The sequence below is a fragment of the Talpa europaea genome, assembly GCF_964194135.1.
Source record: "Talpa europaea genome assembly, chromosome: 7".
Taxonomy (NCBI): Eukaryota; Metazoa; Chordata; class Mammalia; order Eulipotyphla; family Talpidae; genus Talpa; species Talpa europaea.
Window position 1 is genome coordinate 54987056 of NC_140074.1, and position 25065 is coordinate 55012120.

The following is a 25065-nucleotide window of genomic DNA, read 5'->3' on the forward strand; positions in this document are numbered from 1 at the left end:
CATGATCTGTAGTCTTCAGACTAAAGGCCCAGAAAGCTGGTGGTGGTGTTGCAGTTCAAGTCTGGAGACCTGAGAATCAGGGGAGCTGATAGTGTATATTGTAGGCCAAGTCCAAAGGCCTGAGAGTCAGGAGAAGGCCCATGTCCCAGGACAACAGAGCAAATTCTCTCCATCTCTACCTTTTCTATTCAGATCCCTGATTCAAATGGTAATCTCATGTGGAAATACCTTCACAGAAATAATGTTTAATCTGGCACCCTAGGGTGCAGTCAAGTTGACACATGAAATTGACCATCTTGTTACTATTTTCTTATTTACTGTATTCAGCAAGTTCATGACACACAGTAGGTATATAAGGGATGCAACTCCAGAGTTGTATACTACTGCACCTTTCTGAATACTTCAAGACATACTCTTCCAGCTAAAGGGGAAGAACAGGGGAGAGTTCTTTTCCCCAGCAAGGGTGACATTATAGAAGTGGCAGCCCTTAGGTTAAGAGTCAGTACCTAAGCCTGAAGCTACATGTTGTTAAAATTGCACACATTCCCTATAAGCCTCTCATTAGGGCTCCTAAGAGAGACCCCTGGAAGCAAACTGACCAAGGGACAGACTGCAGGCTTACTTCTCCTTTCTTAGGCTCACTCATTTATTTATTTTAAATATTTATTTATACAAGAACCGGGGTATAGGCCAGATGCACGGGAGGGTGAGAAGAATCACCAGAGACAGAGCGGGGAAAAGAACAGGCAGACTGACAAAATACACTACTGAGGGAAGCAGCAGGTGAGACAGGAGAGGTCTGCCACGCCATGTGGGACCCTTGCTGGCCGGCCGGGATCGAACCCACGCTGCAGAGGCTGCAGATAGCTTCACAGTGTGGCACTCAGCTGCCTGCGCCACAAGGGAGGCCCCTGTTCAGTTGAATTTTAGTGATACTGTCCACACAGTATTTTAGTGATACTGTCCATACCTCTGGCTGTACCCCAGTTCTTGTATACATAAATAAATAAATAAATAAATAAAAACAATAGCAACAATAGCTAGTGTTTAAGAATTTACCATGACCAGATAAAAAAGGTAAAAGTGGGTTTTCTGTTTAATCCTCATTATAGTTTTATTAAGTAAGTACTATTAGAATTATCACTTTACAGGTGTGGATAGTAGCACCATGGACAGTTGACCTAGGCTTAAGCATTTGATTTCACAGCTCTAGCCCTAAGCACCAAACCACCAAACCATGCATGTGACAGGATTTTTATTTTTGAGTTAGACAGGACATAAAGTCGTAGGTCAGTGTTTACTAGATAGAAACTCTACAGTAAATGTTGGCTATTAGAGATTTTTAGCCCTATCAGACTTAATGCTCCTTTTTATAACTGATAATTTGCATTGTTTCTTTGCTATTCTTAAATGAAATTCATACATAATGTAACCTACATACGCACATAATTAAAGAAATCAATATAATGCATAATTGCAGTGTAAAGGAGAAATAAACAATTTATAGTAAAATAGTGTTTCTAAATGTAAATGTGCATGATTACACTAGAAGACAATACAGTAGTCAAATGCTTATCTCCTCTTAAAATGAATGTTGCTTTTAATAAAAGATTGGTAATTTCATACCAGAAGTACTTGAAACAAAAATGTATAGAATAATGGTGAATGCTAAAATAAAAACCATTTTTAAGATACATTATAACCAAGAAGGCTTATTTCTATATGGTAAGTCTTTTTATTTAAGATTTATTTTTATTTGTTTATGCATACAAGAACTGGCGGATAGGCTAGAGGTGTAAGGGGGTGAGAGGATTCACCAGAGACAGAGTGGGGAGCCAATCTGTTGAACAGGCAAATCTACTGAAATACACTGCTGAGGGGAACAGTGGGCAATACAGGAGAGGTCTGCTGCACCATGTGGGTAGCTCCCTGGCCAGGAATTGAACTCTTGCCGCAAAGTGGTTAGTGATAGCTTGATAGTGCTGAGATATTAGCCCCTGTGCCACCAGGGAGGCCCCAGTATATAGTAAATCTTAATCACAGTTCCTAGATGAATGGATGAAGATACATCCAGGAATTATGTGGTATGTATAAGTGTGTGTTGTGTGGAATTGCCCTTTCTGTTGCTGTACATCTTGCATCCTTGGACTGTATCTGCTAAATAACTGTAATGTTGTCTGTCATTGAGATGATAAAAAATGCCTCCTTAGGGGCACCTACTGATAGTGGGCAGTATTGGCACCTTGAGAGTATGCATTAGAAAGTCATTAGGCATTTGTTGAGTGAAGAGTTGGGTTGAAAACTCATAGATTTAGTACTTGACATTTCAGAACTGTGGTGTTTGCTAATTATGCACTGTATAATTACAGACTAGTGCAGATATCACACGTCATTGTATACATTTTAAGGGAATGAGAATAAAGGAATGTAGTCTGTGAAAAATTTGAATGTAGAAAAAGACTTCCTAAAGTAAAAGTTTTACTTTAATCAAAGGTAATGTAAGAGTCTGCTGATAATTTATAGCAAAATTATAAAATATTTTATTAGAAATTGTTTCTGCCAGTCTTGACCTGGTATGGTAGCATGCCATACTTTTGCTTCATAGAGTAAATAGACCACCTTCAGTAAGTATAAATAATAAAAGTAAATCATATTCATTGCAGAAAAAAATTGAGAAATATAGCAGATTATAAACTTGGAAATAAAAACCTATGAAGACCAATAATAAGAAAAATTTATTGATGTTTTCTTCCAGGATTTACTGAATGAATATTTAATTTTTCTAAATAATGAGGTCTACATGTAATTAACTTTCTTACTGTATTTATTTTATATTATATTATGTTAATATATGCATTCAGTTTTGTGGACTAGACAGTGCATTTAAAAATGATACAAAATTCTTAGGACTTACATATTTACTATTAATCTCCTGCTTTTCACCTAACATTATCTTTTCCAGTATTATTTTAAAAGGTAATTCTCAATGCATTATTAATTCCTTGAACAGATATAACATACTTTAATTAAACCTTACCCTGTTGAGAAAGAAGGGGCAAATTGGAGGTATCATGTTACCTTACTTCAAACTTTACTATAAAGCAGCAGTACTAAAAACAATATGTTATTGGCAGAGAAATAAATAAACAGATTAATGGAATAGAATTGAAAGCTCAGAAATAAATCCACATCCACACACAGTTCCTAATCTATGATAAAGCAGCTATGACCGTACAATGGGGAAAAGGACAATCTCTTTAATAAATGATGCTAGAAAAATTGGAAAGCCACACATAAAAGAATGACGTTGGATTATTCACTTACCCCGTACACAAAAACCCCAAATAGATTAAAGATTGAGACATAAGACCTAGAACAACAAAATATATGGAAGAAACATTGGTGATGTGTTCTGTGTTCTGTGTCGGTGATAAAGATATTGGTGACTCAACCCCTATGGCAAGGGAGTTAAAAACAAAAATAAACAATTGGTATTTCCCCAGGTTAAAAAGCTTTCTCTACAGAGAAAGAAAATATAAACTATATAATATGTAAATGATAAGGGATTAATATCTAAGATATATAATAAAAACTCATACAATTCAACAATAAAGCAACTAAATAAGTGGGCAGTGGTATGAACAGACAGGTCATCAAAGAGGATATCCAGAAGGCCAAAAAAAATATGAAAAAATGTTCATTGTCACTTCTAATAAGAGAGATGCAGGTTAAAATGAGATACTATACCATTATATGCCTGTGAGAATGGCACATTAAGAAGACCTCCAACAACAAAGGTTGGAGAGGATTTGGAAAAAAAGAAACCCTGTTACACTCTTGGTGGGAATACAAACTGGGGCACCCATTATGGAAGGCAATCTGGATTTAGCTTACAAAACTAAAAATGGAAATATTGCATGAACTGGTAATCCCATTCTTGGGCATTTACCCAAAGCATCTGGAACTACCAATACAAAATTCCTATGTCCCACAGTTCATAGAGGCATTGTATGTAGTAACTAGGACAAGATGCAGCCTAAATGTCTATCAATGCTTGATTAGGTCAAGAAGATGTGATGTATCCACACCATGGAAAATTACATAGCTGTAAGGAAGAATGAAATGCACCATTTTCAACAAGGTGGAGAGAATTTGATAGAATTATGTGTAGCAGAGTAAGTCAATGTTGAAATCAAATACTGCATTTACATAGACAGTTTGGTAACATAAAACACTTAAAAAAAAAACAAACCAGTGAACTTTAATTAACATCCTGAGGTCTTTTGAGTTTGGAGAGACAAGGGGATATAAAGGATGCTGTTGGGAAAAAATTAATTGTAAAACTATGTATAAACCAAATAAGCCCTTGGATTGTAAAAAACAAAGAAAAAAAGTTTAAAAAAGTTCACCAAGAGTAAATTTGCTAGCATAACTCATCTGGGAGAGAAAAAAAGAATTGATGCTGAGCTCTTTTGTTAGGGGGAAAGGATGTCCTGCGCAAACACCATACAGGCTTTGTGGATGCCACCCCCACTCCATCAAGACACTGGGAATTACAAATCCCATGATCCCCAAAGGGAGGTTGCGAGGACCTAAGGGCAGAGTTAAGCAGCCATTTTCTGGCACTTGTGTTTATAACCAGCCATTTTAGTGGGTTTCTCGCTCTCGGGGCTCGTGCTCTTGGCCAGGCAGGTTTGGTCTCGGAGGGTCATTTGGGATTCCAGGTCGGTGGAATGGGTAGAATGCATTTAAGAATTTATCTCCCTCTATTTCTCCTTGAGTTGTACATTTCCTCATTTCCCCTTCCCTTGTAAATAAACCTTTTGTTAACCTTTTGTGTGTGCCTGAAGTTTAAGTCTCCTTTAAGCATGTGGGTGAGGACCCACAGTGAGGCAACCCCTTTTATATCGGGGTTGCCCTGTAGCACTTTCATTTTAGCAATAGATACTAATTACTTCATGGAAATGTGAATTAATTGAAGAAGGAAAATCACATCCACCTCTTTTTTTTTTTTAAAGATTTATTTATTTATTATTTATTTTATTTTATTTATACAAACACTGGGTACAGTCAGAAGCGCAGGAGGGTGAGAGAATTCACCAGAGCCAGAGCGGGGAGCAGAGCAGGCAGAAGGACCGAAGTACACTGCTGAGGGGAGCAGCGGACGGCAGGAGAGGTCACCATGTGGACCCTCCTCCCATGGCCAGGGAGCAGCCGGGGATCAAACCGGTGCTGCAGAGGCTGCAGGCAGCTTCGCAACCCAGCACTCAACCGCTGCGCCTCTGGGGAGGCCCACATCCACCTCTTTTAATAAAGTTTCCTTTTCTACCTTGTTGAGTATTTGAATTATCCTTATGTTTTGGACAAACATTATTTGTTTGAAATGACTGTAATAAATTTTTGCTACAGTAGTTCCCTTCAGCTCAATTCCTAAATGTATGATTCTGAATCAAAAGCTGCACTCCTCTTTTAGATCTCTTGAAATACATTGTTGAATTACGTTCTCAAAAGGTTGAATCAGTTTAGATTATCACAACAGGCAGAGTGGTATGTCCACTAAAGGAACTTTTTACTAGTTTGTTTAATAACCAGTTTTATAGGTTGAAAATAACATCTCATTTTAGTATACACCTGATCACTAGTGAAGTTCAGTATTTTTTAGAGATGAATTAGACATTGCAATTTTTCTGTAAATTTATCTTTCATTCAATTTTCTATTCATTTGTATTATCTTTTTTTAGTAACGATAATAGCTTGTATCATTTTGTTAGAATATTTTCCTTCACATTTAAAACTTTATTTCTTTGTGGTATTTTTGACATATTGGAAGTTTAAAGTTTTTTAAACATACAAGTCCAATGTCATTTTTCAAATATATATCACATTTTTCCTTTATTTTTCAAGTTCAGTTCATATTTTACTTTTTCTAGAAGGCTTTTCTTGAATTCTCCAGTTTATACTAATGGGTATTAAGTATTAAACTTTTCTGTACTATTGACTGAGTATATGATTTAACTTTACTATATGTTATATCTGACTCTACATACAGAACAATTTATTTTGATAATAATAAAATGACATTGTGTCATGAAGGCTTTTTATACACAGAATTTCCTTTATATTACCTCACTGGGTCCTAATAGCAAGCAAATGAAGTAGATAGGATAGGGATTTTCATTCTGGTTTTTATTGATAGTTATTGGATAGTTGATAGTTATTTTCATTATGAATGTGAAAAAAAGGATAAGAAAGTAGCATAATTCTTTTTTTAAAATCTAAATACAAGAGCAAACTTGTGTAGTAGAAGTATGTCATAATACTATGGCATGGCATTCATGAATATGAAATAAACTATTAATATTCATGGCTTGTTCTGAGAATTTATTTTTGTTTCTTTTGCAGTGCCATACAAATTACATTCCTGTCTGTGGATCAAATGGGGACACTTACCAAAATGAATGCTTTCTCAGAAGGGCTGCTTGTAAGCACCAGAAAGAGATAACAGTAGTAGCAAGAGGACCATGCTACTCTGGTAATACACTATATTCTTCTGAATAAATGTTAGAAATGTACCTGTCATGTCTTCTAAAAGGAAGGTTCCTGTGAGAGGTGTATCTCCCAAACCGCTGCTTTGGTGGTGATTATACAGGGAGTGGGGAGCACTTTTTTGCCCTCATATTGTTGCTTTTTAACCCCTTGTGTCGCTATGGCACTCCTCATTTTTTTCTTTTTTTAAATATTTCATTTTATATAATTTCATCATTTTTCATTTTTGCACAATGTAGGCATTTTCATTTTGGTGGCACTCCTCATTTTTAACATGTGATGCTTTTTTTGGTGGAGACTGATGTCTTTTGCCTTAATGTTTGGAATTATTAGATAGAATAAGATTTGGGATGGGAAATTGTATGGGTCCATTTTGTTGACCTTTTTATGGGTGGAATTTGGGGGGAACAGGTAGGGAATATCCATAGAAACCTATTAATGGCATTCTAGTATGTGTCTCTTTTCAAACTCTTCTGTTTTTATATCTTTCTGTCAACACTGTCACCTACCTTCCCCAGTTGTTTATGTTTACTTCCTTCTCTTTTTTTTTTTAAGATTTATTTATTTTTATTTATACAAGCACTGGGTACAGTCAGAAGTGCGGGAGGGTGAGAGAATTCACCAGAGCCAGAGCTGGGAGCAGAGCAGGCAGAAGGACCGAAGTACACTGCTGAGGGGAGCAGTGGGCGGCAGGAGAGGTCTGCTGCACCACGTGGGTTGCTTCCTGGCTGGCCAGACATTGAACTCATGCTGCAGTGGCTGTGGAAAGCTTTATAGGTTGCGTCTTAACCCCTTGCACCTCTAGGGAGGCCCTCATTGTTCATTTTTGTACAATGTTTGCTTTCTCCTCTCAGGTTTGGTCCCCATGGAATTTCCACCACCTGTTCATCTGTGCACCACTACCATAGTCCCTTGTGTTCTTCACGCCCTTGTTTTGATCTTTCTCCCTCCCCCTCCCCTGCAGAATGTTTCCGATTTATAGTTGCCTGTTCCTTCTCTTTCTTTCTGAATTGATAGTGATTGTGTTACTTAAAAATGTGGTTGGGGGCAGGGATGCAGGAGAGTTATTGTAATTAGAATAATTGTATGAAGGTTACTGGTAAAAGTGGAGACTTACATGCTCTGCTCTACTTCCTTTCTTTCTCTATTACGGTGCTTAAAATTTCTTGCTTTTACTAAAAGTGAAGATGTTAGGACCAAATATAAAGTTAGAGGGCACAGTTCCAAAAACTACTCTCACTCTCATACCAACTGTAAGTTTGGGAGATTTCCCAAACCACTGTCAACTTTAATAATTCACTAAGATGACTCACAAAACTCCCTGAAAGCTAATATACCCATGGTTATGATTTATTGCAAGGGAAGGACACATATTAAAGTCAGCCATAGGAAGAGATGAATTGGAAAGAGCCTGGGAGGAGCCCAAATATGGAACTTATCTTTATTTTCGCCCTGTGGAGACGTGGACAGTGTTAACTCCTCCTGGCCAGCATGTGACAGCACACATGGAGCACTGCCAACCAGGGTGCTTACCTGAGCTGGAGTCTTTCTTGCACCCCCACTACATAAATATGATTGATTGGTTCATTGTCCACTTGATTGGTCTCAAATTCCAGATGCTCTACTGCTATTCAAAGCCTTTACTCTAATGACACGGGGTTCCTGGTGTGACTGCCCTCTATCATAAGACTGCTGAGTATGGCTGGACTCACCCTAAGATCTGATGTGGTTGGCACCCTCTCTAAATAGAGCACTTCTGTGAAGTATGACATTGATTAGTTCCAGACAAAATCATTTTCCACGTAATAAATAATTAGATGGCTGATGAAATTATTTCTTAGGCAAATACACTGTCACTTGATGTTGTTTCTGTATACATCTCTTAGTACACAGGCATGATTCAGAAACTAAAAAGGAATATGAAGTTCTTTACAATCCCACATTAATTTTGCATTATTTATGAGTAGTCTGTGTTTAAGACGTCAGCTGTTTTGAATAGGCAGTGAATGTGAAATATTAGGAGGCAGAATAGTGGATTAGAAAGGCCACTGCACTAGGATTAAAACACCTGGCTTTATAAAGTATTTATTTCCTATACGACCTTGAACAAGTCACTTAGCCTCTCTGAGCTTCAATTTCCTAAATTGTTAAATGTAAATCATCTCTAGGGGTTGTTAAATGAGGATTGAGTGAACTAAGCTATATTGATTTTTTTTTTTGCATGTCATTTGGTCTCATTTCCTTTTCTAGAAATATTCTCTTTTGCTTACCCGAAAACTCCTTTCTTAATGCTTTAAGATTGAGCTTAGAGTTTTTGTCCTTCCTGAAATCTTTCTTCTTCTGTGGTACCTCTTGGCAGAGATTGTTCACACTTTCTACATATCTCTATGTATAAATCATGCTGTATTTTATTTATCTGATACACCTGTCTCTTGCCAGATCAGTCATTTCTCAACCAGAAGGCACTTATGCCCTCTGCATGGGAGGTATGTCATAATCCCAGGCTGGGCTGCAGTTGTGTGCATGGGGGAAGGTGTGTGCACAGTGAAAAGATAATCTAAAGAAGAGTCAGCCTCACCATCAGAGTAGTCATACAATTTATTTAAGAATTTTATTTAAAGGAAGGCATGAGATACACAGTAACTACAACTTTATGCATTGTGACTGTGTCTAATTTATCATTTTATTCCTAGTACTTACTCAGCTGCTTGGCACATTATAGACACCTAATGATATATATGGAATAGAAGCAAAAAGGAGTGTTTTTTGTAAGAAAAACTTTGTCATAATAATAATTTTATTTTGTGGGCTGTATTCTTTCTCTTTTTCTGATCTTTTGTGCTTTTATTATTCAGAGAAGATGTAACATTTTATGGTTCATTAATCAAAATTAAATGCAATTTAAAACATTCCTATGAAGATTTTGCAATGGCTTCCACATAAAATTTATGTTTTTCCAGTTATTCCCTCTATTTCCTGCCATATCTGCGACTTTGGTTATGGTCTGCAGGAGCTTGAAGGGAAGGCAGCAGTATTGTTGTGATATCGTCGTCCAACTAGAGAACTGTTGAAAGAATGGGATTGGGTTCTTTGGGGTTCCTCTTCCCTGAGAGAGTGTCAAATTTTCACTTGCCTCTTTGCCTTTTTACTGTACCATATAAATGATAGCATCAATATGGTCAGCGCTATATGTTGGTTCTTTAGCATTATAAAATGATTATCTTGCATTAGTTAGAATTTTTTCCTGACTTCTTGCCAGTAAATTTAAGGGAGACTCTTTATTTCATTAGCAATAAGTCTCCAACCTGTTCTGGCTACATGAGGTTAATTTCATCAGTAATATGAAAACCTTATCTTGAGTTTTTTTCCCCCCTCTAAGCCTTAGGGTTTGTCTTTTGGCTTTTGGCCTCTATCCACAGATTTCATTAAGAAGATTTTTGGTGCAAGACCCAAAGCTCTTTTCCTCCCTTGCAGATAAAGACAGCTTTTTCATTATTCCTCTCAAACCTCAACAAAATTAAAAATTTCTTCTTTTAAATGAGTTAATTAAAATGATTTCAATTTACCCATTTACTTTATAACATTTATTGGTCTTTACTCTCTTCAATGCTCCTGGGTATTCTGAATGTGTTACAAAGATGAGTGTTTATAGTTGATTTTGTGTGCAAGGAATTCATATTTGAAGAAAGGCACAAAATTGGTCTGTAAGAATGAACTGTTAGGAAAATAACTCTTTGACTCAGAAAAATAGGGTGGATATGAGAGGGGAAGGAGTGAGGGGGTGGGAGGGATGGGTATAAGGAGTGGGTCCGTTTGATAGTGTGATAGCACTAGGACTTCCTGGTGGGTGTGGCATGCTATAGACACACACCGTGGTATGAAGCTGTACTCCTGAAACATACATGATAGTGTAAACCAATAGTAAATCTATAAAATTTTATAAAAAAAAGAAAATGAATCGTTAGACATAAAAAAATGAAAAAAGGGCTGAATGAATATCACTGATTTTTTATAAGAAATTTTGCTATTATGAAATTTCTAGGAAAAATGTTCATGTTCATCCTTTGTTTTTCTCCTTAGATAATGGCTCTGGATCTGGAGAAGGAGGTGAGTTTCTAGAGCCTCTTAAAGAATATGTGTTTTCTTTCATTTTTGAAAAACAGCTTTACTGAGATAAAAATTTAATACTGTGCAGCTTGCCTATTTAAAATGTACAGTTCAATGGCTCTTAGTGTATTCAGAATTGTGCATTTATTACCACAGTAAATTTTAGAACATTTTTGTACCCCAGAAAGAAAGTCTGCACCCCTCACAATCACCCCAACCCCACCACCTTAGTCCTAGTCATTCTTTGTTTCATGTAGTTAATTTTTACTGAAGGTTTGTAACCAGAAGAAATTGAGCTTGCAACAGAGTACTTTTTCCTAAGAATTATTCCCACAAGTGATTTTAACTTGGCCTAGATTATTTGTCACTCTCTCCTACTCTTACAAATTTTGTTCATAAGGAATTTTCAATGTACAGGATTAAAAAATTCTAGAGTGAGTTGTGCATAGCAAAGAGGAGACTTACAGAATTACTTGTAGTAGTAACCAAAGTATAATACAAACCATTAAATTCTTCCCCTTTATGTTTTTGATTGTATTTTTATAAATGCTATATAGGTTATTTCTGCTGTTTAAAAAACCTAGTATTTGGTGATAGCATATGACAGACTTTACTTTTTACAGATTTGAGAATGACTAGTTTCTCTGAGAGTCTAATTAGGCTGTAATTAGTTAAGTATCCACTTTTTGCAAAATAATGTTTGGGGTGCTTTGGGGGATATACTAAAAGAAAACAACTCCAGTAAAGGTCACACTTAACACTTTCACTGTGGGTTTCAGTTGAAAATTGCAGCCATGATCCTTTCAACACGATCTAAAACCTTACTCTTAACGTTCACATTCATAAAATTCTGAAATTTCAATTACATAGAGAATGGAAGAATTGTCATGAGGAAGAATTTCAGAAGTGACAGTTTCAGCCTAAAAAAACATTGAAACGGTACAACAGTAGAATTTGGTTTACGTGAACATATATAAGCAGAAACTTCATGACCATATGTGAAGGATCATCTTATAAATTCTAGATCTTAGAGCTTGAGAGGACTTTAAGAAATATATAGTTTAACTCTGGCGTTAGATGTTTTGTAGTTAGAAAGACAGGTGAGAAACTGATGTGATGATAGGTTCAGTCACTTACCTGCCTAACCAGCAATGCATAGGCAGGCTATTCAGTAGGGTGGTCACTGGGCTAAAGGCAGTCTTCATTTATTCTCTTTATGTATATTGTAATTATTTTAAAAGCTATTATTTATCAAAACTCATTTGTGTAATTTTTGAAGATAGGTTAAGGGATTATATTGCTAGCACCAATATTTGTTTTTCTTCACTTAGTACTGACAACATTTTAAAATCCAAGCAAAAACTAAATCAAAAGAAACCTTATGTATCTGTAGAAATGAGGCTACCAGAAGGGGAGGGTGGGATAGAAACCCCAGGAGGGGAGGGGGCCAATGAACTATGGGTGTTTAGGTGGTGCTTGTCATGGTAACGTCCATTTTTAGAGGTATGGTGCCCCTTGAGTCATACGCAGTACTATAAAACCAATAAATTAAAATAAATTCCAAGCATTGGTAGACTTTGGAAGCGATTGTTTTCAAGAGCTTTAGGTACATTTCTCCAGAAATAGGATAATGGCTGCTAAAACATGAAGTATATCTGGAAAGGAGCCCTACTTTTTCTTGAAAATTTGATTTTTTCTTTTTAAACAGAGGAAGAAGGTTCAGGCACAGAAGTCCACAGAAAACATTCCAAGTGTGGACCTTGCAAATATAAAGCTGAGTGTGATGAAGATGCAGAAAATGTTGGGTGAGCTGATTGAGGGAAAGGGATAAATAAGTGGAAGTTAATCAACATTGTTATATTCTAGAAAGGCGTCATTTAATCTAGTTTTGTACAGTTTGTGTGATTTTCTATATTTTTTAAAATGCTAGTCTATAGACTTTTCTCTTAAGTTTATATAATGTTATAGCTTTTAAAGTCAATTTTCAGTTTAAGTGTTATATTTTAGGGCCCTTTTATAGTTTTACCTCTGCCTTTTTCCCATTGATTTTCTTTTGTTTGTTTTGCTCCAGTGCCAATTTTATTCATGAGAAATACTCTTATTCTATATTTTCTGCTGTATTTTCAATTAATACCTATACAAAAGTTTCATTTATTTCAGTGTATTAAGAGAAATTACAAACTTCCAAAATTTTAGAGATAAGTAAATATTATATAAGTAGAATTATTTCTAAAAATCTCAGTTCCATAGGCTTGACATATGTTTCATTTTCTCACTCACATTCACTGGGGAAGACTTTTTAAGTGGACACCATTTTCTATCCAGTTTTCTCTTCTCTCCTTGTAAGAACTGGTTGTGTTTGGTAGAACAGTAGCAACATAGACTTCATCTACACAGTCATGTTTGCTTATTTCTTTCAGCAGTTTCCTGTTTACTTATTCCCTCTCAACCTTCTTCCATTTCCCTGTGTGCCTGCTTTTTGCATAGTTGATTCTAAAAGCTTTAATGCTGACTTAAGGACGTTGTAGCTCAAATGGATCTTCATTCCCTCAGTTTTCCCTTAGTGCATATTTTATTTATTTATTTTAAGATTTATTTTTATTTATTTATACATACAAGAACTGGGGTGTAGGCCAGCAGTACAGGGGAGTGAGAGGATTCACCAGAGACAGAGTGGGGAGCAGAACAGTAGGATCTACTGAAATATACTGCTGAGGGGAGTAGCAGGAGACAAGAGAGGTCTGCTGCGCCATGTGGGTTATCTCCCTGCTTGGGATCGAACTCATGCTGCAGTGGTTGGTGATGGTTTGATAGCACTGAGACTTTAATGCTGTGCTACCAGGGAGGCCCCTTAGTACATATTTTAAAACACTCACTTTATAGAGATTTGTGCTTTCTTTTTTTTATATAGACATTTATTTATTTATTTATTTATTTATTTATTTATACAAGCACTGGATACAGTCAGAAGCGCGGGAGGGTGAGAGAATTCACCAGAGCCAGAGCAGGGAGCAGAACAGGCAGAAGGACCGAGTTACACTGCTGATGGGAGCAGGAGGTGGCAGGAGAGGTCTGCGCGCCATGTGGGACCCTTGACCCGTGGCCGGGGATCGAACCGGGGATCAAACCAGCGCCGCAGACGCTGCGGGCAGCTTCGCAACCCAGCACTCAACCGCTGCGACACTGGGGAGGCCCTAGATTTGTGCTTTCTTATTCATACATATTTTCCAGTTTGATGTTTTATTCAGCCTCTTAATACATATTTGAGTCTTTCACTGAACAATAATGTGGTTTAATTGGTATTAATGCCCAAAGTGAATTTTACAAATCAAGATCATTACATTTTCAATATTATGGTTCCAAAAAAGCTATTTGGAAGTAAAATTAAATATCTGATAATTTACTTTAAAGTAGGTGAGAATTGGCAAAAGACAAGTACATTTCATGAAGAGTGAATTGAGCAAAACTTTAATTTACTCTGTGTCTGTCCATTGGTCATTTGGGTTAACATGTGCCAGTCCATTCAGAGTGATTTGATTTGGGAGAAGATATTTTCTAAAGCAGTATGGGTTTAGAGAAAATATACAGTGATGTTATGGTGTCTCTCTTCTCTTTGCACTGACAGGACCTGATGAAACACCATTGTGTATCTGTTTTTGCTCAGTTCTTTTCAGTGTTTTTTTTCTTAGGACTGTTCTTTAATACTATTTAGAGTCAAAATACTGTTAGTGATTGACTGGCTTGCTTTGTTTTTATTCCTTTGACAGAATTTCTGTTCAGCTCTGTTTTATACATTTTGTTATTTTTTAATCCCTAAATTGGAAAATAAAGAAATTCTCTGCTTAGAAGCAGAATAGATTCCATCTGGTCTCAGAGGTAGCCCTGACACCTATATGGTAAAATACACGTCTTTCTTTGAACACCTCCTCGGATGAGAGAACATTTTATTTGTTCTTTTTTTTTATCTTCCACATCTGAATGAAATCATGTACATTTGCCTTTCACTGTCTGATTTATTTCACTGATAATGTGGAGCCATTTCTGCATAATAATCAGAAGGTGGGGGTTGAGGGTGGGTTCCAGGCACATCCAGGGGTGCCTTTCCCCCACCTCCCACCCTTCCTTAGCAGTTCCATAGCTGAAAAGGAAGTTAAACCAAGCCAGTCAGCTATACCCACTATTTTAATTCCACTAGTCTCTGCTTGATAAACTTTCCAACCTTGCGATAGCACTGTCTGAAAACCTTATTTGTGTAAGTAAGACAGCCCAGCCCCTTTTGCCTTTATAAGTACACTCCCTGCGAGCACCTTATTAGAGATTTTCCAACTTCTTCACCACAACTCCACATGAGAAATACATTTACAGAATGGACGAAACTCAATTTTATGTATACATATGTAATACATATTAAGTAAAACAAAATCCTGTGAAATAATACTTGCCTTTATGAAATGCAGTCTATCCTTATTCTTTTCTAAAAAAATATTTGTAGAGATCCAATGAATTGACTTAATCACTAGTGACCTATAATTTGACCTATAATTTGAAAAATATTGCTCTGTATAATAACTGTAATAGGTATTATATTTCATGTTTTATTTTTGATATGGGTATTTATGTAAAAAATTATCTTCATTTTCAAATGTCTTTCCTCTCATTCAAAGTGCTATATAACCTATGTGATTTCCAAAGGGCAATTAAAATCTTTCTTTTGCTTTAAAGCTCTTTTTTTCTTGCAATAGTTTTAAAAAATTGGCATTTTGGGGAGGGGATAAGGTACCATGTAAGTTAATTTTCTGCTGATAAGAGAAGTACTAATTCTTTATCTAGCCGTTTAAATGGAAACTGATTTAAATATATCATCTTCTTAATCAGACTATATGGAACAATTTAACAATGTCTGTGTCCTCCATTATGTTCTCTTTGGTAGAAGGAGGACTTAAAAAAAAAAAACACAAAGTGCCTTTCCTACCATTATTTATTTTTCTACTCTTACTTACTTCATAACTATAGATGACAGTTTTCGTTGTTTAATGTTGCCTTACTCTAGATATATAGAATATTAGGTCTTAAAACTATTTAGATGTAATAAATTTCTATGTGGCCCTTTAGATGATAATGGGGAAAATAATTGTATGCTTCCACCCCCCCCCCACCCTGATAACAGGAAATAAACACTGTTAAACATTCTTTTATACCAAGTATAATCAGAGTGTTAGCAAGGATGGGATCCTTTGTCCAGAAATATCTTCCTGTAGTTCCATACAGCTGCCAAAGCAGGTTTCCTTTGAGAGGTTTGTTTTTAAAATGCAAAACTCCATAGGCACATGACCTCATGCAGTTTTCTGAGCCTTCTTTTGTTCTTTGACACTTTAGCTCTGTCATTCCCTCCCTTGGTGTCCTCTCTACTTGTTTAATCTCCTGCTCTTCCTTCTGGCCTTAAATGAAGTGTGACTTGTGTCAGAAGTTAGCACTTCTTCCTGGAGGCCCTCTTTCCACCTTAGCTGTGATGTAGGTGACCTTATTTTGTGTTCCTGCCTGGTCGAGAAATACACACTACAGAATACTTAGTAAACTATTGGGGTCACTAGCAGATTGCAGGCTCCCTGAGGACAGGACTTTGTCTTGCTGATTTCCGCATTAAAATGCCTTCAGGTTGGATAATCTAAGATTTCTCTATAGGTTTTTGTTGAAATCAAGGCAACTCATACTAGGGTTTTATTAATCTCTTAGCGCTGCCACTGGGTCCTTGTGTGGATTTGATATGTATGAAAAAAGACTTGCATTACACTCAACTTGTTGTAGGCTTCATTAGGTGTTTGTTCAATCTAATAACTTCACATGTATTAGTTTTACCCAGTGTTTTTTTAACTGCTAAATACACTTAGAATAGTGAGAAGGAATGATACTTTCTATGTAGAATAAGGAGAAAGGAAAGGGTAGATATTTTTTATTAATAATAATATCTTTCAGATGTATGTAGTGTTTGATTTCAAAGGGCTTTTGACAAAAGTTTATTTGATTCTGTCACCAGTGTTATGGGCATTCTTCCTATTTGAAAGACTTAGAATTGTGATTTGCCTAAATCACAGAAGTCATTGAATTTCTTTATCTATGTATGTATGCATTAATGCTTTTGAAATTCACAATGTTAGAAATTCTTTACAGAATTACAGACTTTACAGAAAAACATCTATTTCCCACTCCTGTTACCCAGCTTTCTTTACTTGGAGGCAAACACTGTGCTAGTTCTTAAATTTCCTAGACATATTTCATGCATGTTTAAACAAATTTGTATATGTATATTTTTCTTTGCTTTTTAAAAACTATTGGTACCACACTATGCATACCGTGTGTTCTACACTTTATTTGAAATGTCTGTAAAGTGTACACTGCATTAAGAAGTGTTTAAAACATGCACATGCAGTTCAAAGAACACTGTACCTATGCATCTAATATCTAAGGAACAATAAAGAATATAGCCATCTTAATAGAACCCAGCATTGCTCCTGCCATGGATTGAAAGGAGTCTGTTCCCTGAGTTGCTCATTTGGTTCTGGCAGCAGGACATGGAGGGGAGAGCAGGACCTTCATCACATGTGGTCAGGGCAAGCCGAGTGCAGATCAGAATCTGGATCAGTCTTATCTGGGCATTCTGTCCTCTACCTAAAAAAGAGGAGATGGTGGCCCTGGCATATTGGTAATGACAGCCATCAACATGACTGTCGTGTTAAAGTGTTTCAGTGTGGACTGATTGCCCACTGAAGTGTATACAAGGTGGACTACAACTTAGCTTCATTTTGGGATCTTCTTCATTGTTGTGTCTTTTCCACTGAGCAACACTCAGTTCTCTAATTATCCTATACCAGGTATGCTACAATTCACTTTGATTGTGACACTCTACTTGGAGCTAGCATGGACCCCCAGGTTCAAAGTTCGTACACACAAGATTACCCTGTCCCCCGACACACGTTAATCCAACCCAGGGGCTTCCCTGGTGGTGCAAGGGGTTAAGACGCAACCTAAAAAGCTAGCCACAGGGCCTCCCCTGGTAGTACAGAGGTTGAACACTGGGCTGCGAAGCTGCCCGCAGCCTCTGCAGCGCTAGTTCTATCCCCGGCCACCAGAGGAGGGTCCCACATAGCACCCAGACCTCTCCTGCTGCCTGCTGCTCCCCTCAGCTGTGTACTTCGGTCCTTCTGCCTGTTCTGTTCCCCGCTCTGACTCTGGTGAATTCTCTCGCCCTCCTGTGCTTCTGACTGTACCCAGTGTTTGTATAAATAAATAAATAAATAAATCTTTAAAAAGAAAAAAAAGAAGCTAACCACAGCCACTGCAACACGAGTTTGATTCCGGGCCAGGGAGCAACCCACATGGCACAGTAGACCTCTCCTGACTCACCCGCTGCTTCCCTCAGCAGTGTATTTCAGTCAATCTGCCTGTTCTGTTCTCACTCTGTCTATGGTGAATCCTCTCACCCCCCTGCACCTCTGGCCTATACCCCAGCTCTTGTATGCATAAAAGTAAATAAATCTTTAAAAAACAAACAAAAAAATCCCAGTTAATTTTAAAGCTCTTTATTAAAGGATCAGTAAATAGAAAGGTACTCCAGGCTGCACAAAATGTCAAAAATGAAACTTTTTTATAGGCAGAAAAGGGCAAGATAAGAATGAGCCCATTTCAGGCATGGGTAATCTGTGGGGAATGTTGTCTTTACCAACAAACCAGAGCCACCATGTCCTCTTTTTAGCCAGAGGACAGAATGCCCAGATAAGACTGATCCAGATTCTGATCTATACTCCGCTTGGCCTTGGCCTGACCATATGCCAAGGGCTTTCCTTTGGCAGAATATCTTGTTTTCCTTGGTGGAATAGAAAAGATTTCCTCATTGTTGCTGATCAGAAAATTTTGTACTGACTAATTAGTACTACATTCCTGGGGGAGGTCGAAACTGCGGGGGCATTGAAATTGCAATTAGGTTAAGTCTTAAGTCTTAGAATTAGCACAAGCACCTCCATTTTGGGTTTGTGGTTTTGTCTCTTTGTCATTTTCTTTTGATCAGATACCAGCTGCAAATAAGGGCCACTGTGTTTTTTGCCTGACATACTTCTAATTTCAAAGTTTCCATAACATCCCCTCAGGTTTGATAATTTGCTGAAATGACTCACAGAACTCAGCAAAGTGCTATACTTGCTGTTTATTATTGATATAAAGGATGCAAATGGTCAGCCAGATGAAGAGGTGACAGGGTGGGGTCTAGAAAGTGTTGAGCACAGGAGCTTCTGTTCTGTCCCCAAGGTGTCAGGTGCACTGCCTTCCCAGCATGTGGATGTGTTCACCCATCTGGAAGCTTCCCAAACACTTCTGTTTCGCTTTTTCCAATTGAGGTTTCATTATTGGTTAAATCATTAGTGATTGAGTTCCATCTCCAATACTTTTGCCTTCCCTGGAGATCAAATGGGCTGATGAGGGCTAGGGGAAGTGGGAGTTTAACTTGTTACCATGGTTGGTTTTTCTGGTGATAACTCCTGACCACTCTCCCACTTGTCCCCCCCAACGCCCCTTACCCAAGTCATTTCTTCATACAAAAGATTCCTGTCATTTAGTTCTAAGAAATCACTGAGAATGGGGGGCAGAAACCCCAATGTATTTTTTATTATACCACAAGTACTCTAGAAATTTTTTATCTCCTATTAAGATTCTGGCAGATCTTTCACCTTTAAATTCTTGGTTTTACTCTCTTGTTTTATTATGTCTTTCAGTAATTCGTGAGAAAGAAAACACTATTTAAAAACATTGAGACCTTGTGTTAGGGAGTGTTTTTACTCTTTACCTAATATTTGATTTGTAAATTGGCAAGTCCACAATCTAAGTGGGAGATTGTCCCTCGGAATTGAAAGCATTGCTCCCTTGTCTTCTAGCTTCCAGAGTTGCTGTTGAACCCGGAGACCATGGTGGTTCCTGATCCTTTGTATGATTTGTTTTCTCTCACGTGAAGCATGTTTGTCTCTGACGTAATGAGATGTCACAGTATTATGTCCTTTCCTAGAAATCTATAGACTTCTGATTTGAGAAATATTCTTTAAACTCCTTAGTGGGACCTCCCTGGTGGCACAGCAGTTGAGCGCTGGGTTGCGAAGCTGCCGGCAGCCTCTGCAGCGCTGGTTCGATCCCCAGCTGCCAGGCGAGGGTCCCACATGGCACGCAGACCTCTCCTGCCGCCGGCTGCTCCCCTCAGCAGTGTACTTCGTCGGTCTGTCTGTTCTGTTCCCCGCTCTGGCTCTGGTGAATTCTCTTACCCTCCCGCACTTCTGACTGTACCCAGTGCTTGTATGAATGAATAAAATAAATCTTTAAAATAAATAAATAAATAAACTTCTTGGTGTTTTCCTTTTCCTTCTTTTCTGCTCCTGGTTCTTCTCGTATTTGGATGTTGGGCATCCTGGACTAGTCCTTTAATTTATCTTTTCTCACCTATTTTCCATTTAAAAAGTTTTTGCTCTACTTTCTAAGAGATTTCTTAAACTTTATCTGGTAGTCTTTTTGAGTTTTTCATTTGTGCTGTGATTTTAATTTCCAGAAACTTATTTTTGTTCTAATACTGCGTCATCTTCATCTTTTTTTTAATTTAAATATTTTATGTTATATAATTTTTATGTCTTTTTTCATCTTTACACAATGTATGCATTTTCATTTTGGTTATATTCCCCATACAATTGCACCCCCACCCCTTATTTTGACTCTAGTCCTTCCTTTCCCCGCCCTCCACTCTTCCCCAGTGTGTCTCTGGTTTATAGTTGCTTGTTGATTTTGATTTTTACTTTGTATTGATTATTCTTTTTCCTGGTCTCTTATTTAGGTTTTCTAAATTCCTGCTATGAGTGAGACCACTTCATCTTTTGAAAATAGCATCCTGTTGTTGTTTTGTGATTCCAAATTTTTTTTTTTTTGACTATCTTTTTTGTGCTTTGGTCAAATTTGGAAGTTAATATTTTAAAAAGTCATTCATTTCACCTTGATGGTATAAAATTATTTATTATAACCTTTTATCTTTAAACCATAGTCCCATTGGATCTGTAGTTTTTTTAATTCTTGATCTTTTTTCTCTTTCTTTGTTCATTTTCCTTGGTTGATTTGAAAGTCTTTTGAAATGAACAAATTTTCATTTCATTTATCTTCCATTGTAGCTTTATTTTCTATTTCTGATGAGATCTCTACCTCTAAATTTCCCCCTTTTCCCCCCATTGACTTTATTCCATTATTCCTTTTTTTTTTTTTATAAAGGCATGTTTTATTTATTTGTTTGTTTGTTTGTTTTGTTTATACATGCACTGGGTACAGTCAGAAGCACGGGAGGGTGAGAGAATTCACCAGAGCCAGAGCGGGGAGCAGAGCAGGCAGAAGGAAAGAAGTACACTGCTGAGGGGAGCAGCGGGCCTGGCAGGAGAGGTCTGTGCGCCATGTGGGACCCTCCTCCGGTGGCCGGGGAGCAGCCGGAGATTGAACCGGCACCGCAGAGGCCGCGGGCAAGGCCGCGGGCAGCTTCGCAACCCAGCGCTCAACCGCTGCGCCACCGGGGAGGCCCATTCCATTATTCTTTTTCTAACTTCTTAAGTGGATGCTTAGTGATTTAATTTTTAGCCATTTGTTTAAAATTTGAGCATTCAAACCAGGTAGATGTCTGAGGGACAGGTGTTTCCGGGAGAGGGGAAGCCCCAAGACACCAGTGTCCCTGGTGTGTTTGAGAGAAGAGTGAGGCCAGTTTAATGAGAAGATTTTTCATGATATGAGTGTGGAAAATAACTACTTACCTATTTACTGCCCATGCTAAACTCTCTATTTTATATAACAATTATAATGAGTACAAAGAACTCTGTCCCAGCTATTCATTAGTTAACTTCCTTCATAATCATTTTCCCTGATTCATAACTTGTTGTCAGGATTAATGAGGCAAATGTGACTATACCCACGTAGACGTGCACAGTAAATGGTTGATAAATGTTTCAAATTTGGCATATTTACTGAAGTGATTTCTTTCCACTTTAGTCGGCATTCTTGTGCTTTGGGCATTGTGCCCTCTGCCACTGTTGCTAGACTGAAAACACTTGTAATTGCTGTAATCTGTACTATCAGTGGCCTCTGGAGTGTAATATTTTCCTCCTCTGCTCATTGTTTCCCTGAGCTTGACTTTCCCTGAGATTGTCATTTTCCTTACTCATGTGCAATTGACAGCAGTAATGATGGTTTGATCTCACCATCTTGCATGCAGTGGTACCACCCCCTGAGGAGCACCAGCTTTTTCATACACTTCACCAGGGTGTGAAACACTTGTTTCTCCTTACTAGACTATGTGGTATCTTACCTTTGTTGCTGAGCCTTATTACTGGAATTGTTCTATAGTACTTTTCATCCTTTAGCTGCTATTTCTATTTTATTGCTATCCCAATTTTGCCCACTTTTAAGCCCTTAAACCCAGTGTTGGCAAAGATTTCCTGTGAAGGGCCAGATGGTAAATACTTTACACTTTGCAGACCACATATGGTCTCTGTCACATATTCTTTTTTTCCCTCTGGCACCCCTTTAAAAACCGTTTGACTTCTTAGTAAATACTTATATTGGATTTTTAAATTTTTGATGCCTTGATTTGTAAATTGTGAAATAGATACTCAATTGAAAAGTATATGAAAGCCTACACATTTGGTTTAATGCATAACATTGAAACAAACCTTTATGAATCTTACCTTGCAATCCAGAAATAGGATGTGAGCAATACTTCAGAGCTGCCTCCATGTTCCACCCCAACTGCATCCCACCCACTTGCTACACTGAATTTTGTGGAAGTCATTCCCTTGCTTTTTATATAGTTTATACTCCATATGATAAGTACCTCAATAATGTATGATTTGGCACTTGATTGATTTTGAATTTGGCACCATACTGTTCGTACTTTCTTTTGCCCGTTGTTATGTTTTTGAGATTCATTCAGGTTAATGCACATTGCTGTAGTTCATTCATTCTTGCTGCTTATTGAATTCAGTTGCTTGAACATAGCACATTTGTTTTCACTCCCAGTTATTGTTGATGGATATTTGGATTTTTTCTAGTCTTTGTCCTCATGAATAAACCTGCTGTGAACATTCTTACTTAGGTTTCCTGGTACATGTGTAAGAGATTTCAAGGACCTGGTAGTGAAAATGTTTGGGTGTGTGCAAGTCTGGCTTTTCATGGTAATGCCTGTTTTCCCAGTTGGTTGCATCAGTAAGTTCTCCCACTAGCAGAAGATGAGAATGTTCTTTGTTCCTCATCCTTGTCGACACGTGGTATTGTCCTTGTTCTCAATTTTTGCCTATTTAGTGAAGGTGATGGTATCTCCTTGTGGTCTAAATTTCCATTTTCCTTATTATTGGCCAAGTTGAACTTTTTCACGTGTATTGCTCTTGTATGATTCCTCTTTTATTCCTATTTCTATTTACTTCCTATTTCTTTGTCCCTCTTTCCCCTTTGAGTTATATATTTCTTTAATTGATATTTTTTAATGTATTCTGTACGCTGATTATTTGGACTATAGGGTTTGGGTTTTTTTTGTTTCTTTTTGCTTATATGTTGTCTTTATTCTCTTTTAGGGATGTTCTTTATTTCAAAGTTAAATTTATTGGTTTCATATATTACCTTCTGAGACTTTTGTAGTTTTGTCTTTAACTGGAAATTAAGGAAATCTCAAACATTTAGAAAAGAAGGGGAAAAAAAGTGGATCCCTCCCCATATATCTATCACCAAACTTCAATATTATAAAAAGTCCCAATTTTGTGTTATCTATTCTTCCCTCCCTACCTTTTTGAGAAATATTTTGAAGCAAACCCCAGCTTCATATCAGTTCATTTTTACTTTTAATGTGCTTGATATAGGACTTGCAGAGAGAGGTATATTAAAATCAACTGTGGTGCATTTGGCTATTTCTCATTGTGGTTCTCATCAGTTTTGCTTCATAGATTCTGAGGTTATTTTAAAATGTTCGGAATCATCCTGTCTCTCTAGTAAAATTTATTATCATCATGAAAGAACTTGCTTTCCTTCTCATAATCCTTTTTGCCCTTAAGTCTCTCATGTCTGATATTAGAAATAGTTATACCAAGTTTCTTCCATTCTAAGTATGGTATGGAGACTTCAGGGCAATTTGTATGCTGTCATTATAATGTATTTTAATTTTCTGCTTAAAAAATTTTAACTACATGAGCACTGCTGTTGTCTTATATATAGTCTGTATTTTGTTAGCATTTCCCATATATTTATACTTTTGTTCATCATTTGTGCTTATCTCTCAGAGCTTTTATATATAGGATCATTTTTCTACTGCCTTTATAATTTCTTTTGCTGACAGTAGGTGACAAGAAGTTTTTGCTTCTTTCAAATTACTTTCATTGTACCCTCATTCCTGAAAGATACTTCTCTTTATATAGAATTCTATTTTATCTCGGCACATTGCAGGTGTTATTTCACTCTTTTGGCTATAAATAAACAATATGGCTTCAGTGTTGCTTTTGAAGACACTTTTCTTTCTTATACTTGCTTCTTTGAAGGTAATCTTTTCTTTCTGGCTGCTTTTAAAATATTCTCTTTTTTGTTGTTATATAAAACTCCACTGTGAAATTTCATTTCTTGATTCATTTTTTAATACTTCTGTTTGGAATTTATCAGCCTTCTTGGATATTTAGATTACTATCTTTGTTAGTTTTAGAAAATATGAAGAGAGGGCCTCCCTGGTGGTACAGGGGTTAAGCACCACACTATGAAGCAATCCGCAGCCTCTGCAGCATGAGTTTGATCCCCAGCCAACCAGGGAGCAGCCCACATGGTGAAGCAGATCTCTCCTGTCTCTCCTGCTTCTCCACTCAGCAGTGTGTTTCAGTCAGTCCGCCTGTTCTGTTCCCTACTCTCTCTGGTGAATCCTCTCAACCCCCCCCCCCCCCACCTATACCCCAGCTCTTGTATGCATAAATAAATAAATCTTTAAAAAGGGAAAATATGAAGAGAAATTCATGAGAATATTATTCTTGAATCATTCCTTTAACTCCTCCTGGAACTCCATCAGATTTTTATTAGCTCTTCTGTTTTCCTTGTCTTAACCTTTTCTTCATTATGTTTTATATCTTTGATGCTCTCCTGTGGTCTGGATAATTTCTTCTGATCTGTTTTCCAGTTCACTAATCCATATTTACTTTATCTAATCTGCTGTTAAGTCTTCCCATTGAAATTTTTATTCCTAGTAATGAATCCTTTAAGTTCTGTTTGGTCCTTTTATAAATTGATTTACTCTGTTCATGGTGTTTTATTTCCTTTTTTGTTGTGGGTATATGAATGAGGATGTTAGAGAGAGAGAGAGAGAGAGAGAGAGAGAGAGAGAGAGAGTGTGTG

The 25065-nt window shown here is 37.2% G+C and overlaps 1 protein-coding gene across 1 annotated transcript in view; it reads left to right on the forward strand.

The window, feature by feature from the left end:
• Window positions 1–25065, forward strand: part of TMEFF1 (transmembrane protein with EGF like and two follistatin like domains 1) — a gene marked incomplete at both ends in the record, with an annotated part of 67965 nt that overhangs the window by 22110 nt on the left and 20790 nt on the right. Inside the window, 3 exons of the mRNA XM_084236616.1 lie at window positions 6403–6532; window positions 10627–10653; window positions 12362–12458. Coding sequence (XP_084092742.1) covers window positions 6403–6532; window positions 10627–10653; window positions 12362–12458 — 254 coding nt within the window. The remainder of the gene's footprint in view (window positions 1–6402; window positions 6533–10626; window positions 10654–12361; window positions 12459–25065) is intronic.